This window comes from Pholis gunnellus (genome assembly GCF_910591455.1).
Source record: "Pholis gunnellus genome assembly, chromosome: 1".
NCBI lineage: Eukaryota > Metazoa > Chordata > Actinopteri > Perciformes > Pholidae > Pholis > Pholis gunnellus.
In genome coordinates this window covers 17763195-17776314 of record NC_136528.1, presented here as the reverse complement: position 1 = coordinate 17776314, position 13120 = coordinate 17763195, and the positions used below count along the sequence as shown (strand labels likewise).

Sequence of the window (13120 nt, the reverse complement as noted above, 5' to 3'; positions counted from 1 at the left end):
TTGATTCCTTAGTGGCATTTTGCATTACGCATTGAAACACATAACTTACAGATAATAGAACTCATACAATCTTGGTCCACATGTAATTTGTTGTACAGCTAAGCTCATGTTTTCCCTTCATCCACCACAGGTCCCCACTTCAGTGAGTTCCTGACCGTCCAGGTTGGAGATGACTGCTCTGTGACTTTGGTCTGCAAGGTAAACACAGCCAACCTCAATAATTATTGAGTATTTATACTCCAAACTAATTTTAGTCTGTCTTGTGGATAGCTAATTAGCCATTCTAGGAGGCTTGAGTACAGGATGCAAAAATGCTGTGTAATGATGAGGTCCAGATTGAAATTAACCAGAGTTACAGTTTTGAAATGAACGTATTGTTCATATCCCTCGAGACAATCTGAAGCCAACATCTATTTAATCTGTTTGTCACTACATTTTGAATAGTGTAGAAACACAGCAGACGTGCAGAAAATGAAGTTGAGTGAATGTTGCGACTAAACCGCAGCTTCTTTCTTTTGACGCATCAACCAGCAGAAATATACTTCATTTGTGGGTGATAAGTTAGGGTACGATATATTTGTTAAATATTACTCCAGGCCAAAGTTCTCTTGACAGATTTTATAACCGGGAGAAGGGGTGAGAGTAATTGCCCAAAGTGCGCACATTGAGATATCTCACTACATAAACTGCATTTTCCACACATCACTGACTTATTGGATTTACATGGTAATGAGTTATAAATCTAAGGTATGCTGCATTAATGCCATTGCTAACAGGTTTCTTTAAGGTGGAACTATATATACACAGACAATATCTAATGACCTTGTCACACTTCAAATGTGAAATAGCCCTGGCTGCCATTAAAAGATGAGGTGTAACACATCTTAACTCTGATAAGTGACTTTTAAAGATCAGAGGTCAATCTGAGACTTAATTGGTGGCATTGGGATTGGATAATATATAAATATATATAATAAAAAGCAAAACCCTCTTTTTCATTTGTAACCTTTTTATACGATTAGTATGTATTAATGATGTGTGCGATTCTGTTTTTCATTGCAGGTTTCTAACTTGAAGAAGGAATCCGTGTTCCACTGGTATAAAGAAGACACTGAGATCATCCCTGATGTGAAGCCTGACATGGGATCAGGAGTGTGCAAACTGCCAATTAAACTGGTAATATTACTTTGGTACTGTTAATATTCTGAATGCTATGAAACCGTCCACAATAATATTATTTGCACGGTTATACATGCACATACCAGGATGTAGTGTAGTGACTACACTAAGTCAAGGAGTAGATGCTATATTTGTTTCACTGATTTGGGTGCAAACATACTTGCAATGCAAAAACAAGGACACACAGACCTCACAATGTGTTCAGATTCACAATCCAACAATCCGTGTTTCTTATATCCTCTACACACTATTTGATGCATTCCTCTTTTGTGTCATCTCCAGTTTTCACTGAAGACAGCGGGAGTTTATAAGGCCACCATCAGTGATGACAGAGGAAAAGACAAGAGCAAAATTGACATCGCCGGAAAAGGTAAACATATCTGTCTTACTTAATTTATCTCGCTGATTAATTAGGGGAGTAATTCACTGACTTGCCGGCTGGCTGGTTTTTCTAACTGAGCATAAACTGAAAACGAGCTTGATGCTCATTAAAAATTGGGAGACGGGGAAAAAAAACATGATCCAAATGTAAACACTGCATCTGTGGTAAACTCATGAATTTTTAAAACCCCAACTTTGTTTTTCCAACTACTCTATACAAATAGTTCTTGCCATGTGACCGTTCACCTGCTGGCTGTATTTATTCCTGAGAAAATCCATTTTAATGTTCCTGTAAAAGTTTGTTTGAAATGAACTAAACCTAGTATTCTGTAGTAAGCCTGTTCTTCTGTATCCATTTTGATGGCAGAACTAAATATTACTGTCCTTTTCAGAATCTCTTTTTCCGAGTCAATATTAGAAGTTAGTAAATATTTAGTGATTAGCTGACAGATAAAGCTCTTCACAGTAGTGACACCACCAACGAACAGCAATGTTTAGTTAATTGGTAGATAATGGCAACAGGGATACTGAACCACAGGATGTGGAGTCAAGGAAACGCACTTTTCATTTGAACCTTTCTATGCTGAATTTGTAATGCAACCACCAGAGGGCAGCATTGTGACTTTCCCGTCTCCTACAGTAGCTCTTTCCCTGACCCCATGTTTTTCTGCCTCTCTTCTAGTCTTTGACGATGCCATAAACAAGATCAGCCAACTGGCTGGTGGGTATCTGCCTTTTACACACTCACACACCCACACACATGCAGAGAGGTGAATACACAGACATCAATTATCTCACTAACGCATATCCATATTAAAAACAGTCACATCACTATCGTCCTCCTCTACCCACTGAAGGGATCAAGTGCAAATGATGGACACACAGCACAATTGCACCACATTGATAAGAGATTTTGTAGATCCGTCACCAGGCTGATACATTTCTGTTTTTAAAATACCACTGCTGCACACACACACTTATCAGCATGTAGCAGAAATTGTCAGGCTGGAAGCATTTGGCCATCATGTCATCATGTGGTGAAATCACTTTAAAATTCCACTGCGCTGTCACAGTGACAGTGTGGAGGAGCATCTTACTCCTATTTTAAGAGACAGTCACTTGACTGCTCTGCAGACACTGTTGCAGCAGTGGTTGCAGAGGAGAAGAGGGTTCATTACTGTGATAATGGGAAACCATGGTGATGTGACCAGGTGGATGACACACTTGAGCAAAGTCCCACACGGATATACTGTAGTATAAAACTCTATTTTTAGGTATAAAAGCTTCTGATGTTTGAAGCGTTTTATTGAATGCAGCATACAAATAGTCTGCACTCTAAAATCTGCACGCTGCTTCGTTAGTACAATTCTGCGTTCCAAAGTGGATAACGGGAACATAAAAGGGAAGAAGTCTTATGGCTGCAGATGAAAGTTAGATTTTTATTTGATTCATTCTGAGCAATAAAGTGCATCGTGTAGCGGCAGTGGAGATGCCAGGTTATCCAGAAGCAGATGGGGAATATGTATCTGATTTCTGATGTCAAATGTGCCACTCCACAACCTCTATCACCTCCTCCAGGATCCAGTGCAGCAGAGCTGGTGATTAACTGCACAGCAACAGGCATTCAGCTGCAGTGTCACATGAAGTATTACACCGCAGAGATGAACATCACCTGGTGTCATGGGTAAGAATTGATATTATATAAAACTAAAAACACTACTACCAATGCCACTACAACACCAGCAACAAGTAGTACTAATGAGAAGAAGGAGGACATAATGACAATGACAACATAGTTGTTGTCAGTGTTTTTAGGAGGTATAAGATCATTCTTATAAGTCTGCCTATAAACATGCTGACCACAAACACATTTCTTTGCTTTTCTCTCAAGTTAAACTGCTGGGAGTGGCAAAAACAATAACCAACATAATAAAACTTGTGATGGCTGTTGGCAAGTGTTTTCATTATCCTGGTCATTGCAGTAGAATGGCCTGTTTCGTGACAAAAATCCACCCATATCATTTCCCATAAAGAAGCAAGGTTAAACGCACTCTGTTGTACCCTGCAGATTATAAAATGTGGTGTGAGGGAAAATAGAGTGAGAGAGTCAGAACAAAAGATTGAACAAAAAGAAAAAAGGGGGACAGGAGGCATTTCTTCTTAATCAATTGTTTAAAGAACAAACATGATGGAGATTAGATTTGTAACCTCTCCCTGCTCTTTCTGGGAGTGTGTGTGTGTGTAAGAGAGAGCGACGGATAGCAAGAGAGAGAAATTGGTATCCCTATGCGTAACATTAGGCAGGCATGTAAAGAGGATTTTCCATTACCTCCACAACAGGCGTCACCTACTCACAAATAAACAGTACATGTCTACACGCACACTAACCTCTCCTCTCTTCTCCTCAGTGAGGCTAAACTCTCCCACAGTGACAAGATTGTGATTGGAGGAACCCCTGCTATGGCAACCATGGAGGTACTATCATCTCCTGTACAAAGCTGAACTGTATATTCATCTAAGTTGAATTATACATGAATAATTTCATGACAGTAAAGGCCCTCAGGTAGTGGAACTGTTGCTTAAAAGTCCACAAAGTGCCTTTGTGGAGGTGATACCAGGGCAACTATGAGACAAATGAGATAATATCACCTTAAGAAGGGGGTAGCTAATGAATAAAAACGTCACACATTTTAAAATTCATTAAACGTAATTGATGAAACAGTGTGTCTTCCTTTTGCTTTTTGTGTGAAAGCTTTATCATTTTAATTACGTGGTTTTAAATCATGCATTAAAGTAGAAATAAACAGCCAGACACTAATTTCTTGATGGGTTTGATGATTAATTGATTTACAGGTGATTGAGCCAACGGAGAAGGATAAAGGATTGTACTCCATCGTGATCACCAGCTCTGAAAACTCACATAAACGCACACTGGATCTCAGTGGTGAAGGTCAGTACCTTCTCTCTCTCATTTGTTCTGTCACTCACACTTTTTATTGACAATACTGTAAAAAATAGGGCTGGAAACTACACAGTTACTTGTTTTTATGGCGCTCTTGGCTTCAGTCTGTAGTTTAAGACTTTTAAGAGATACTCTAACCAAAGTCGTATCTTTTGTGTATCAAACACTCGTCCCCGTAGGCTTGAGAACTGCCTGTAAAAGGTTTGCTGTTCGCTCACCTCCTCTGTCCTTCCATTATGCTCAGTATCTTCCAAAGAGTAATATCTTTGACAAATATTGGGTTGGATGTGGCGTGATTTCTCAACTCCACTGCTGAAGCTATGTTAAAAGTAGTGTATTTTTAGTATTGACAAAACAAGTTTGTTTAACCAGCGTTTATACAAGACGATCACTGCTGCTACTCTAAAATAAAGTGAGGAGACGATTAAAGTCGTGATCAGTGATGTTGTGTTTTTCTCTCTTACAGTATATGAGAAGGCCTACGCTGAGTTCCAGAAACTTAAGTATGACTACACTTTCAGATCTGTTTCTTTACTTGTGCCTTTCTGTGTATATTTTAGTCGGACTAACTCTGTTAAAGATGAATCACTGGTTCCTTCACATTTCAACTTACTTACTTCATCACTGCAAGTTTGACACGTGGTAAATAAAAGTAATGCATAATAATTGCCCAGGATACTGAGAGTAGTTCTGCTACTGATCAAATGTTGTGTTGAGTCACTGTCACTCAGCTATTAGATTTGTTTTTTTTATCTACTTTTCTATTCATAGCATACATGATTGTATTCATATTTTTGTAAACACTGTACACCTTTATGCAAACAGAGCTGTATTTCAATTTCCATAATATTATAATTTGAGCAACAAAAAAAATCTATGTTTAAAAAATAGGAGCAGTTAGGTAGCAGAGATCCTTTTGGGTACTTTAGCCAATTGGGCCAAAGCGACACCCCACATACTGAATTTTGCAAATTCATTTAAAAAAAAAAAATCAATTGAAACTCTGAACACTGCATGCAGAGTAGAATCTGTCCAACCCCCTTTTCTAATTAACATTCAAAGAGAGACATGTAAGCAAAATATTTTACAAACACATTGAAACAAGTGACATGCTGTTGCCCTTCTGATTGAGCATCAATATGCCGAGAGGAGAGCAGAGTTCCCCCAGCCATCTGGTCCTGTGGCTGACCTCTGGTCCTCCCATGCTGCTCCGACAGCCCTCACCCAGTGATTACAAAGCAGTATCATCATTTTTTTTGCCATAGAAAAGATTCTGTTAAGTCCCTGAATAAACTGCAGTATTATGTGGTTTGGCTCTTAACCCAAAATACCTTGTGGCAAACCACCTGACCACTGCTACTGACCCAAAAAAAGGAAAAGATATTAAGTGTGTGGTAAGTGAGCAGAGCCAGTAGAAACAGACCACAACCAAATTTGTCTGTACTACATTTACAACAAAGGGTTGCATTTCATACTTATTTGTTGGTTGACTAGTTAGTTGGTTGATTGATTTTTATTTTGGGTGTAAAAGAACACATCCTTGGATGCACTTGAAATCACTATGCAACACCATCTCCAATGTGGATCTTGGTGTCAATCAAACATTTTACATACACTCATCAAATAGCTCACAGCAGTAACATCAAATATAGTTACAATACATTACGATTGCAATGCTTAACACTGCTTTATCATACAAAATGCTATAAAATATAAAACAAACATAAGCTACCAGACCGAAGTCGGCATGACGTGGCATGACAGAGGTGCTGCTTTATTAATTAATAATTCTTATGTACCCCTCTAATCTGACTCTGTTTAATGTGGAGCGGGAGATCGTTACATGAGCCCATGCCAGTATAGAAAAATGAGTTCCTCGCTGTGCTATTCACCCTTAGGACTTGAATTGACATAACGCTTTGCTCCGTTGAAATTCGCTGATGATGATCTCTCTATAATTATGATGATGATGATGATGATCGTATGGCACATCACGTTACCTGGGGCCATCGTCTTGATGATATCATACATATAATGTAGTTTCAACTAATTTATTGTCAGCGCGGCTGGTAGTCGGCCTACCTGCCATTTTATTTTGAGACAATTTAATACCGCAAGATACGTTTTAGGTTACAGTGTTGTCCAATATGATAAGTGTAGCCTACTGCTGAATGAGAGAGCAAGATGCAGACCTCTAACTTTATTTTCTGTGTGTTTCAGGGCTCAGGCCTATGCTGAGAAGTGTGAGTTAATTATTCCATTCTTCTGGTTTCTTTGTGTAATACAGTTACTTTATACAGTTATCATCAAGTAACAAGTACAAGTCATTATCAATATTATAGGCAATACGAAAGGTTATTAATATTAATAATGGTTTGTTTCAGACCGTGGTCAGGTGGTTGGAGGACTGCCTGATGTGGTAACCATTATGGAAAAGAAGGTAGGTGTATATGTGATTTAAGTGTCTGTAAATGTGCACATGTTTTTCTAAAAAGTCATCTTTTTTTCCATAGACCCTGAGTTTAACATGTACAGTGTGTGGCGAGCCCAAGCCTCTAGTCTCATGGTTGAAGAATGGAGCAGATGTGGAACTTGATGATCAGGTAAATGCTTCAGCCACACCAACAGAAAAAAAGGGAATTCAAACAGGGCCTCCCTCCTTTATTTGGTTCCTACCTACTACACGCTATGGCTGAATCTTGAAGCCGATTACTCCCGTCTCCAAACCCAGCCCCTCCAGTCTTTCCCATGATTAATTACCTGATTAATCAGACACAATTGCTAGTGTTTCTATTAGCTTGTCGAGTGATACGATGGGGTCTCGGTACGCGTCTACCGAGTTATGTTGTGTTGCTCCCGGTGGCTTTAACTGTGTTTCAGTATTGTGGATTCATATGGGTTGTGTTGTTAAGTGTGCTGTGATGTCAAAATGCAATGTTCAACCATAACTAGAAGAGTTTAAATATCATAGAGTTCATGATAGAAAAATACTTTTACCTTTTTAAAATAACATGATAATAATTTCAAGAAATGTAAAAGTCATATTTAAATAAGAGATTACTAGAATGTACTAGGTAATAAACAGAGTACATTCTAGTATGTTTCAAGTATTAATCAGTACACGAAACTGAAACTGACAGTTAACAGAAAAAAGCTGCGGCAGTTCAGTAAAATAACAAGAGTGCGTAACACAATTTCATAGACATTTATGGGATATGCATGTGTGTCTGACAGATTTTTGATAATTGAATGGATCATTTCGATCCATTATGAATTGTGATGGCTGAAACAATGAAAGAATGCTTAGAAGTTGTGTAAGAGTGTAAGTTGTGTATGACAATTTCAGCGAGAATCAACTCAACAGCAAGCCTCGTGCAAGTGGTTATTGTGCAAATTGTAGACCATTATACTTACTCTTTCACGTGTGCCAAATTAATGACAAATTCAAATTGTTTAGAGATTTTAAGTTATTGTTTTGAAGACATTACTTTTTCTCATCCAAGAACAAAGCAAATGTAAAAACTAAGAGACACAAAGGACTTCTATCTGCTTTTTGGTTAGACTTCAGCACCAATTACAATCCCTCACTGAAGGGATCTGCATACTTTAGGTGAGGTCAGCATTATCATCACACTCCTGGATAGGTAATGGAACACATCTACCTTTCATAACTCATTGACCTACTTGCCTTCCACTATAAGTCTTCAGCCTATCCCCTGTCAGTGGAGGCTCTTTCAACAGCATCAGCATCCTGCGGCTCTTAACGGCTTTAGAGATCTAAGTTTGAGAAACCGCGGTCCAGGTGGAATATGTGTTGTAGTTTGCCCTCTTCTTTATTCATTCCCTCACCTGCTAATAATCTGTCTAAAACAAGAAATGAAGTCCTTGGTGATGTTTTTTTCCAAAGCTCAGGAGTGCATCTCCCCTACCTGGTTACCACAGAGTATACTATTGAAAGGAATACAAACAGAAATATATACAGATCCAGAGAATATTGCACTGAAGCTAAGATATTTGTTACTGTATAACTATACAGCTAGTGAGTACCAGAATGTATTTTGTTCTTCTTTTTTTTTTACAAAACTACCATAATTATGTAATTAACTTAAAAAATGTTTCTACCTTTCATAAGTCAAACAGAAGCAAATTAGCAACCCACAGATGAGCCTACATGGGTCTAATAAATGAATGCAATTATGCAAGACCATATAACATGTTAATGAGAAAAAGTCCATCAATTGCAAATATTTTTTTTTTCAGGTCTATTTTATTTTTAGGCCAATAGAGCTGTTCACTTGTTAAAGACAAGTGTTTCTCTTATTAGGAATGTAAGTAGCCTGCTACAAATGCAACTTCATAAAAGTGTATCCAGACCTTGCAAATAGCAACGTGTGCAGGTAATGTACGAGAGAGAAATTACTTCTGTAATAGTGTATTCACTCACATGGTGCAAGTCAGAATATAAGAACTCTATCTAGTCTCAGGTGTCTGAAGAGCATCTACCCAAGTGTTCTTCTACTCTGAAGGCTTTAAACATCAATGGCTTTGTTTTTGGGGTCTCATATGTTTGTATTGCCATTTAATCCAATCCTACGGTTGACCTAACAGAGCTAAGCAGATGAGAATGGTGAATAGATTGGAGGAAACTATTTGTCCTTGTGTCCACCAAGCCCATCTAGCAGTGCTCAGGTTTTCTTGAAGCAATATGGTAATCAAAGCTCATGCTGCTGTTTTGACTCAAATATGAATCTATTTTTAAATAAAACTCAAAGTGACAGGTGTTTTAAATGTTAAATCGTGCCAAACTCCGTGTGCTGGCTTTCTCACTTCTCTAACCTTTGATTTCATATTTCAGTACGTGGTCTCTCTGGATCAGGGCAGGTTTGCCAGTATGACGATCAAAGGTGTTTCCATGGAGAATTCTGGAAGATATAGCATGATTGTCCAGAACAAATACGGAGGGGAGTCTGTGGATATAGTGGTGAGTGTCAGTGCTGTGTACCACAAATTACTGGATTTACTCAGAGCCGTGGAATTTTTGTGACCATCTGTGGCACAAATCTTTTTTTTTCATTGGGGCCCAGCGGGGAGATCTTTTTATGATAGCACTTATATTTCACTCAGAGCGGTTACAAAGCTGATATTTGACCTTCACATTTTTGTCTGACACTGATTTGACAGTTATATCATGAAAAAAAACAATGCAAAATCCTGACCTAAAGTATTCTTTACCTAAGACTCAAAAAGGACGTGTTTAAATGCTGTACAATTTTAGCATGAAAGGTGTAGACCTTTTGAACTCTCTACGACCATACAGTAAAGTGAATTCATGTATGGGCAATGTTCGCATCGTACTAGCATTATGTCTTATTCTGTCTCTCCCTCTCCAGGTCAGTGTGTACCGTCACGGAGAGAAAATCCCAGAGGTGAAACCAACTCTGACCCCTAAAACAATGATCCCTCCTAAACTCCCCATTGAAATGCCACAGCCCAAGACCCAGCCTGCTCCAAGCCCCGCTCCAAGCCCCGCCCCTCCTAGAGCAGCTGGAAGAGGAATGAAGAGTCCCACTCCTACAAGGAGGAAGTAGAAAGCATGGCAATAATAAGTGGGGAAGAAACATATTCACACACTGGTGCACATGTTAACCACACAAGCTGTCATTGTTATTCTCTATCTAGACAAATAGTTAAAAGCATTAAATTAAATGGAGCTACCACACTTGGCGTTAAATTAGAGAGTCAAGAGACCTGTGATAGCTAAAGTAATAACTGTTACAAAAAAAAATATACTACTGTTATGTCCCTGTATGAAAAAATGAAATTACTAATATAAAAGTAGTTGATATCTGAACATGACTTAATTAGAAATGACTAATTTAATTGAAATGAACTGAAACGAAACTTAAATAAAGTTGAAATTCATGAAAACTGTTGCTGGAAAGAGACTGAAATGTGTTTTCAAATTGATGCTGGAATGTAAGTGAAGTAGAACAATTAAATAGTTTTCACACAAAAAATGGAACAAACAAAAAAACCCAATGTAGTGCTGGCTAAAATGAAGGAGAGATTACATTTTAATCAAACAGACGCCTTATAAAGCATATTGTTGGGCGCCACCATGGAGACATCTGCTCAGAATGCTTCAGCCCCTCAGAGCTATAGTAACTCTGTTCCAACAACATAAAACACAGCATAACCGTGTGATACTTCAGGAACAATAGCTTTGATCGTCAGTAGGGAACCTCATCAGTATCCATCTTTCATTGATGCCTGCATTGTTAATGGTGTGCAACATATTGTGCTTTATGACGCCCTTGGCAGAATTTCTCAATTCCCCCTCAAACACCAACACTACCACGACCCTTTGAAGACGGGGCCAAGCCAAGTCGTGGCCCTGTGCAGAGAGGCGGGCCCACTCAGCCTATAGGGAGGGGCGGCTCTGCGTATGATCAATGGTTTGGCTCGGCCTCCCGGTCATGAGATGTGTTTTATACATTGAAAAATGTAATTTACATTTCGGAAAATCTCTTTCTTTTAATGCTTTCTGCAGGATGTTGATGCACAATACAACACAGGCTTAGTATCACAGCTCCAAGGCACTGCTACACCCAGCAAGATGAACGGATTAAGCTTTTACCTTTTATTTTCACAAAGAACATTTTGACACAGGTACAGAGAGAAATAGGCCAAGATCAGCTGGCAGCGAATCACCACTTGGTAAACCAGAGCCGTGGAACCATGTCACACTAACATTGAAAACTGTCATAACCGATCTAAATACTGACTCTGACTGTTAGCGCAACATTTATTTTGGGGAACATCTTCACGTATTTTACCTTACTAGCTATATATCAATTATTTACAGTCCTCCCGGTCATCAGCCAACGGTCATGCTATAAGTAGTCAGATTTAAAGTGCAGGAAGTAGTGATGGCAGAGCTGGTGAAAAGATGGCTGATGAGATTTGTGCTTCATTAAAGTTTACGAGAGGAGAAGAGCAGGTGAGAGGAGTGAGGGAGGGGAGGAGGTTTACTTCATTGTTTGTGTGTTTGCTGTTGCTAATAAAAGAAAGAGATTACACTTTGCTGAGCCTGTTTATTCACTCTGTCAGAGAGAAGGGGACTGAGAACAAGAGACGGTTTGTGAGAGAACTGGAGTAACGGAGAGACTGAAAGAGAGAACGTTAGACTGCGAGATTGCTTTGGTTTTGTGTTACTTTTGCTGCTGATGTGTCTGCTCTGGCGGTATGAGACGAGTCTTGTCAAGCTTGTTAACAAGTTGAGAATGCGTTGACGGATTGAATGAAACGGAGAGATACGGTGAGAAGGGGTGCCATTTGTGTTTGTGCTGTAGTTGTGCGCAAGTTATTTTTGCCATTGCTGCTGTTGTGTTTTTTTGGTTTGGACATGAAGACAAATCCCATTATGTAACACATTTTGTGTGTACGTGTGAAAGGAAGGAAGAAACCTGAAGAAACTGAGACAAAGCGCGCGTGAGAGATGAATGTAGATAATTCAGGGTTGCGTAGCAATAAAGGACTTTTGAAGTGTGACAGAGAGACGTGAGGAGGACGAGACTGCATTAGAGAGAGAAAAAGAGACGGAGATCTAAATCATTTTGATGTTTCGCTGATCATCTGCTGTGAGATCATTTTCCTGACTTTTTAATTAATTTTCACATTTTAATCAACATAATTACCGGGAATCCAAATGTTACCATGACAACCAACTTTTAATTTAAAAAAACTTGGAATTAGGACTCATCTCTGTGAAACACTCCGACAGCGTGTGCACTCACTGACACAAATAGATGCAAACATACAGACACATCAACCGTGCGCACACACACACACACACACACACACACATATACACACACATATAGACGGCTGCTATCTAAATGGAATAGCTAGCCAGTACTGATAGCATGAAATTGTGTTTCCAAATATAACACCGTGTCATTGGAGTGTGTGTGTGTGTGTGTGTGTGTGGCGAAACAAGGCTATAGAATGTATGCTCGTCGACAGTCCTCCACATGGGGGCACTATGGTAACATGCACACACGCTCAGACACTGTACTCACTTTTAGACACACACACACACACACACACACACACACACACACACACACACACACACACACACACACACACACAGATAGACAGGCCTGTCCTAATTAAAGTAGTGCTGTTCATACAATGAGATAAACTCGGCGCAGAGACATTTTGTGGGTGTGCACTGACGCAGCCACGTTTTAAAATACTGCTATGACGCACACATGTAGGCTACATTCACATATCTTAATTTGCAATTTGCGTTGTGGCTAAATGCTGACAATTATTCTGATGATGATATTGATTACTGTTGATTTTTGCCTAAAAAAGAAAGGAGGAGTGCTGTCCTCAGAGGAAAATGGAAAAAGTCGCATGTTATTTTGTAAGCCTGTCTTTATTTTACTGTAAGTAGAAAGACAGCTATAGGAGAAAGGAAGGTGAGGGTAATGCAGAAAGGGAGGCAAAGAAAGTTGAAAATGAGTGCAGAGAGGGAGCAATAAGGGAGACAAAATGAATAAGGAGGGAGGAGGAGAGGAAGGGGGAAAC

General features: G+C 39.2%; 1 protein-coding gene across 1 annotated transcript in view; it reads left to right on the top strand.

Moving 5' to 3' along the window:
- Positions 1-10453, top strand: part of myom2b (myomesin 2b) — a 30430-nt gene extending 19977 nt beyond the window's left edge. The window contains exons 27-39 of the mRNA XM_079169678.1: positions 131-198; positions 1063-1176; positions 1462-1549; positions 2243-2281; positions 3139-3244; positions 3969-4035; positions 4414-4510; positions 4989-5025; positions 6743-6765; positions 6907-6962; positions 7036-7125; positions 9378-9503; positions 9913-10453. Of these exons, the coding sequence (XP_079025804.1) occupies positions 131-198; positions 1063-1176; positions 1462-1549; positions 2243-2281; positions 3139-3244; positions 3969-4035; positions 4414-4510; positions 4989-5025; positions 6743-6765; positions 6907-6962; positions 7036-7125; positions 9378-9503; positions 9913-10110 (1109 nt within the window). The 3' untranslated portion in view covers positions 10111-10453. The remainder of the gene's footprint in view (positions 1-130; positions 199-1062; positions 1177-1461; positions 1550-2242; positions 2282-3138; positions 3245-3968; positions 4036-4413; positions 4511-4988; positions 5026-6742; positions 6766-6906; positions 6963-7035; positions 7126-9377; positions 9504-9912) is intronic.
- Positions 10454-13120: the final 2667 nt, after the last annotated feature.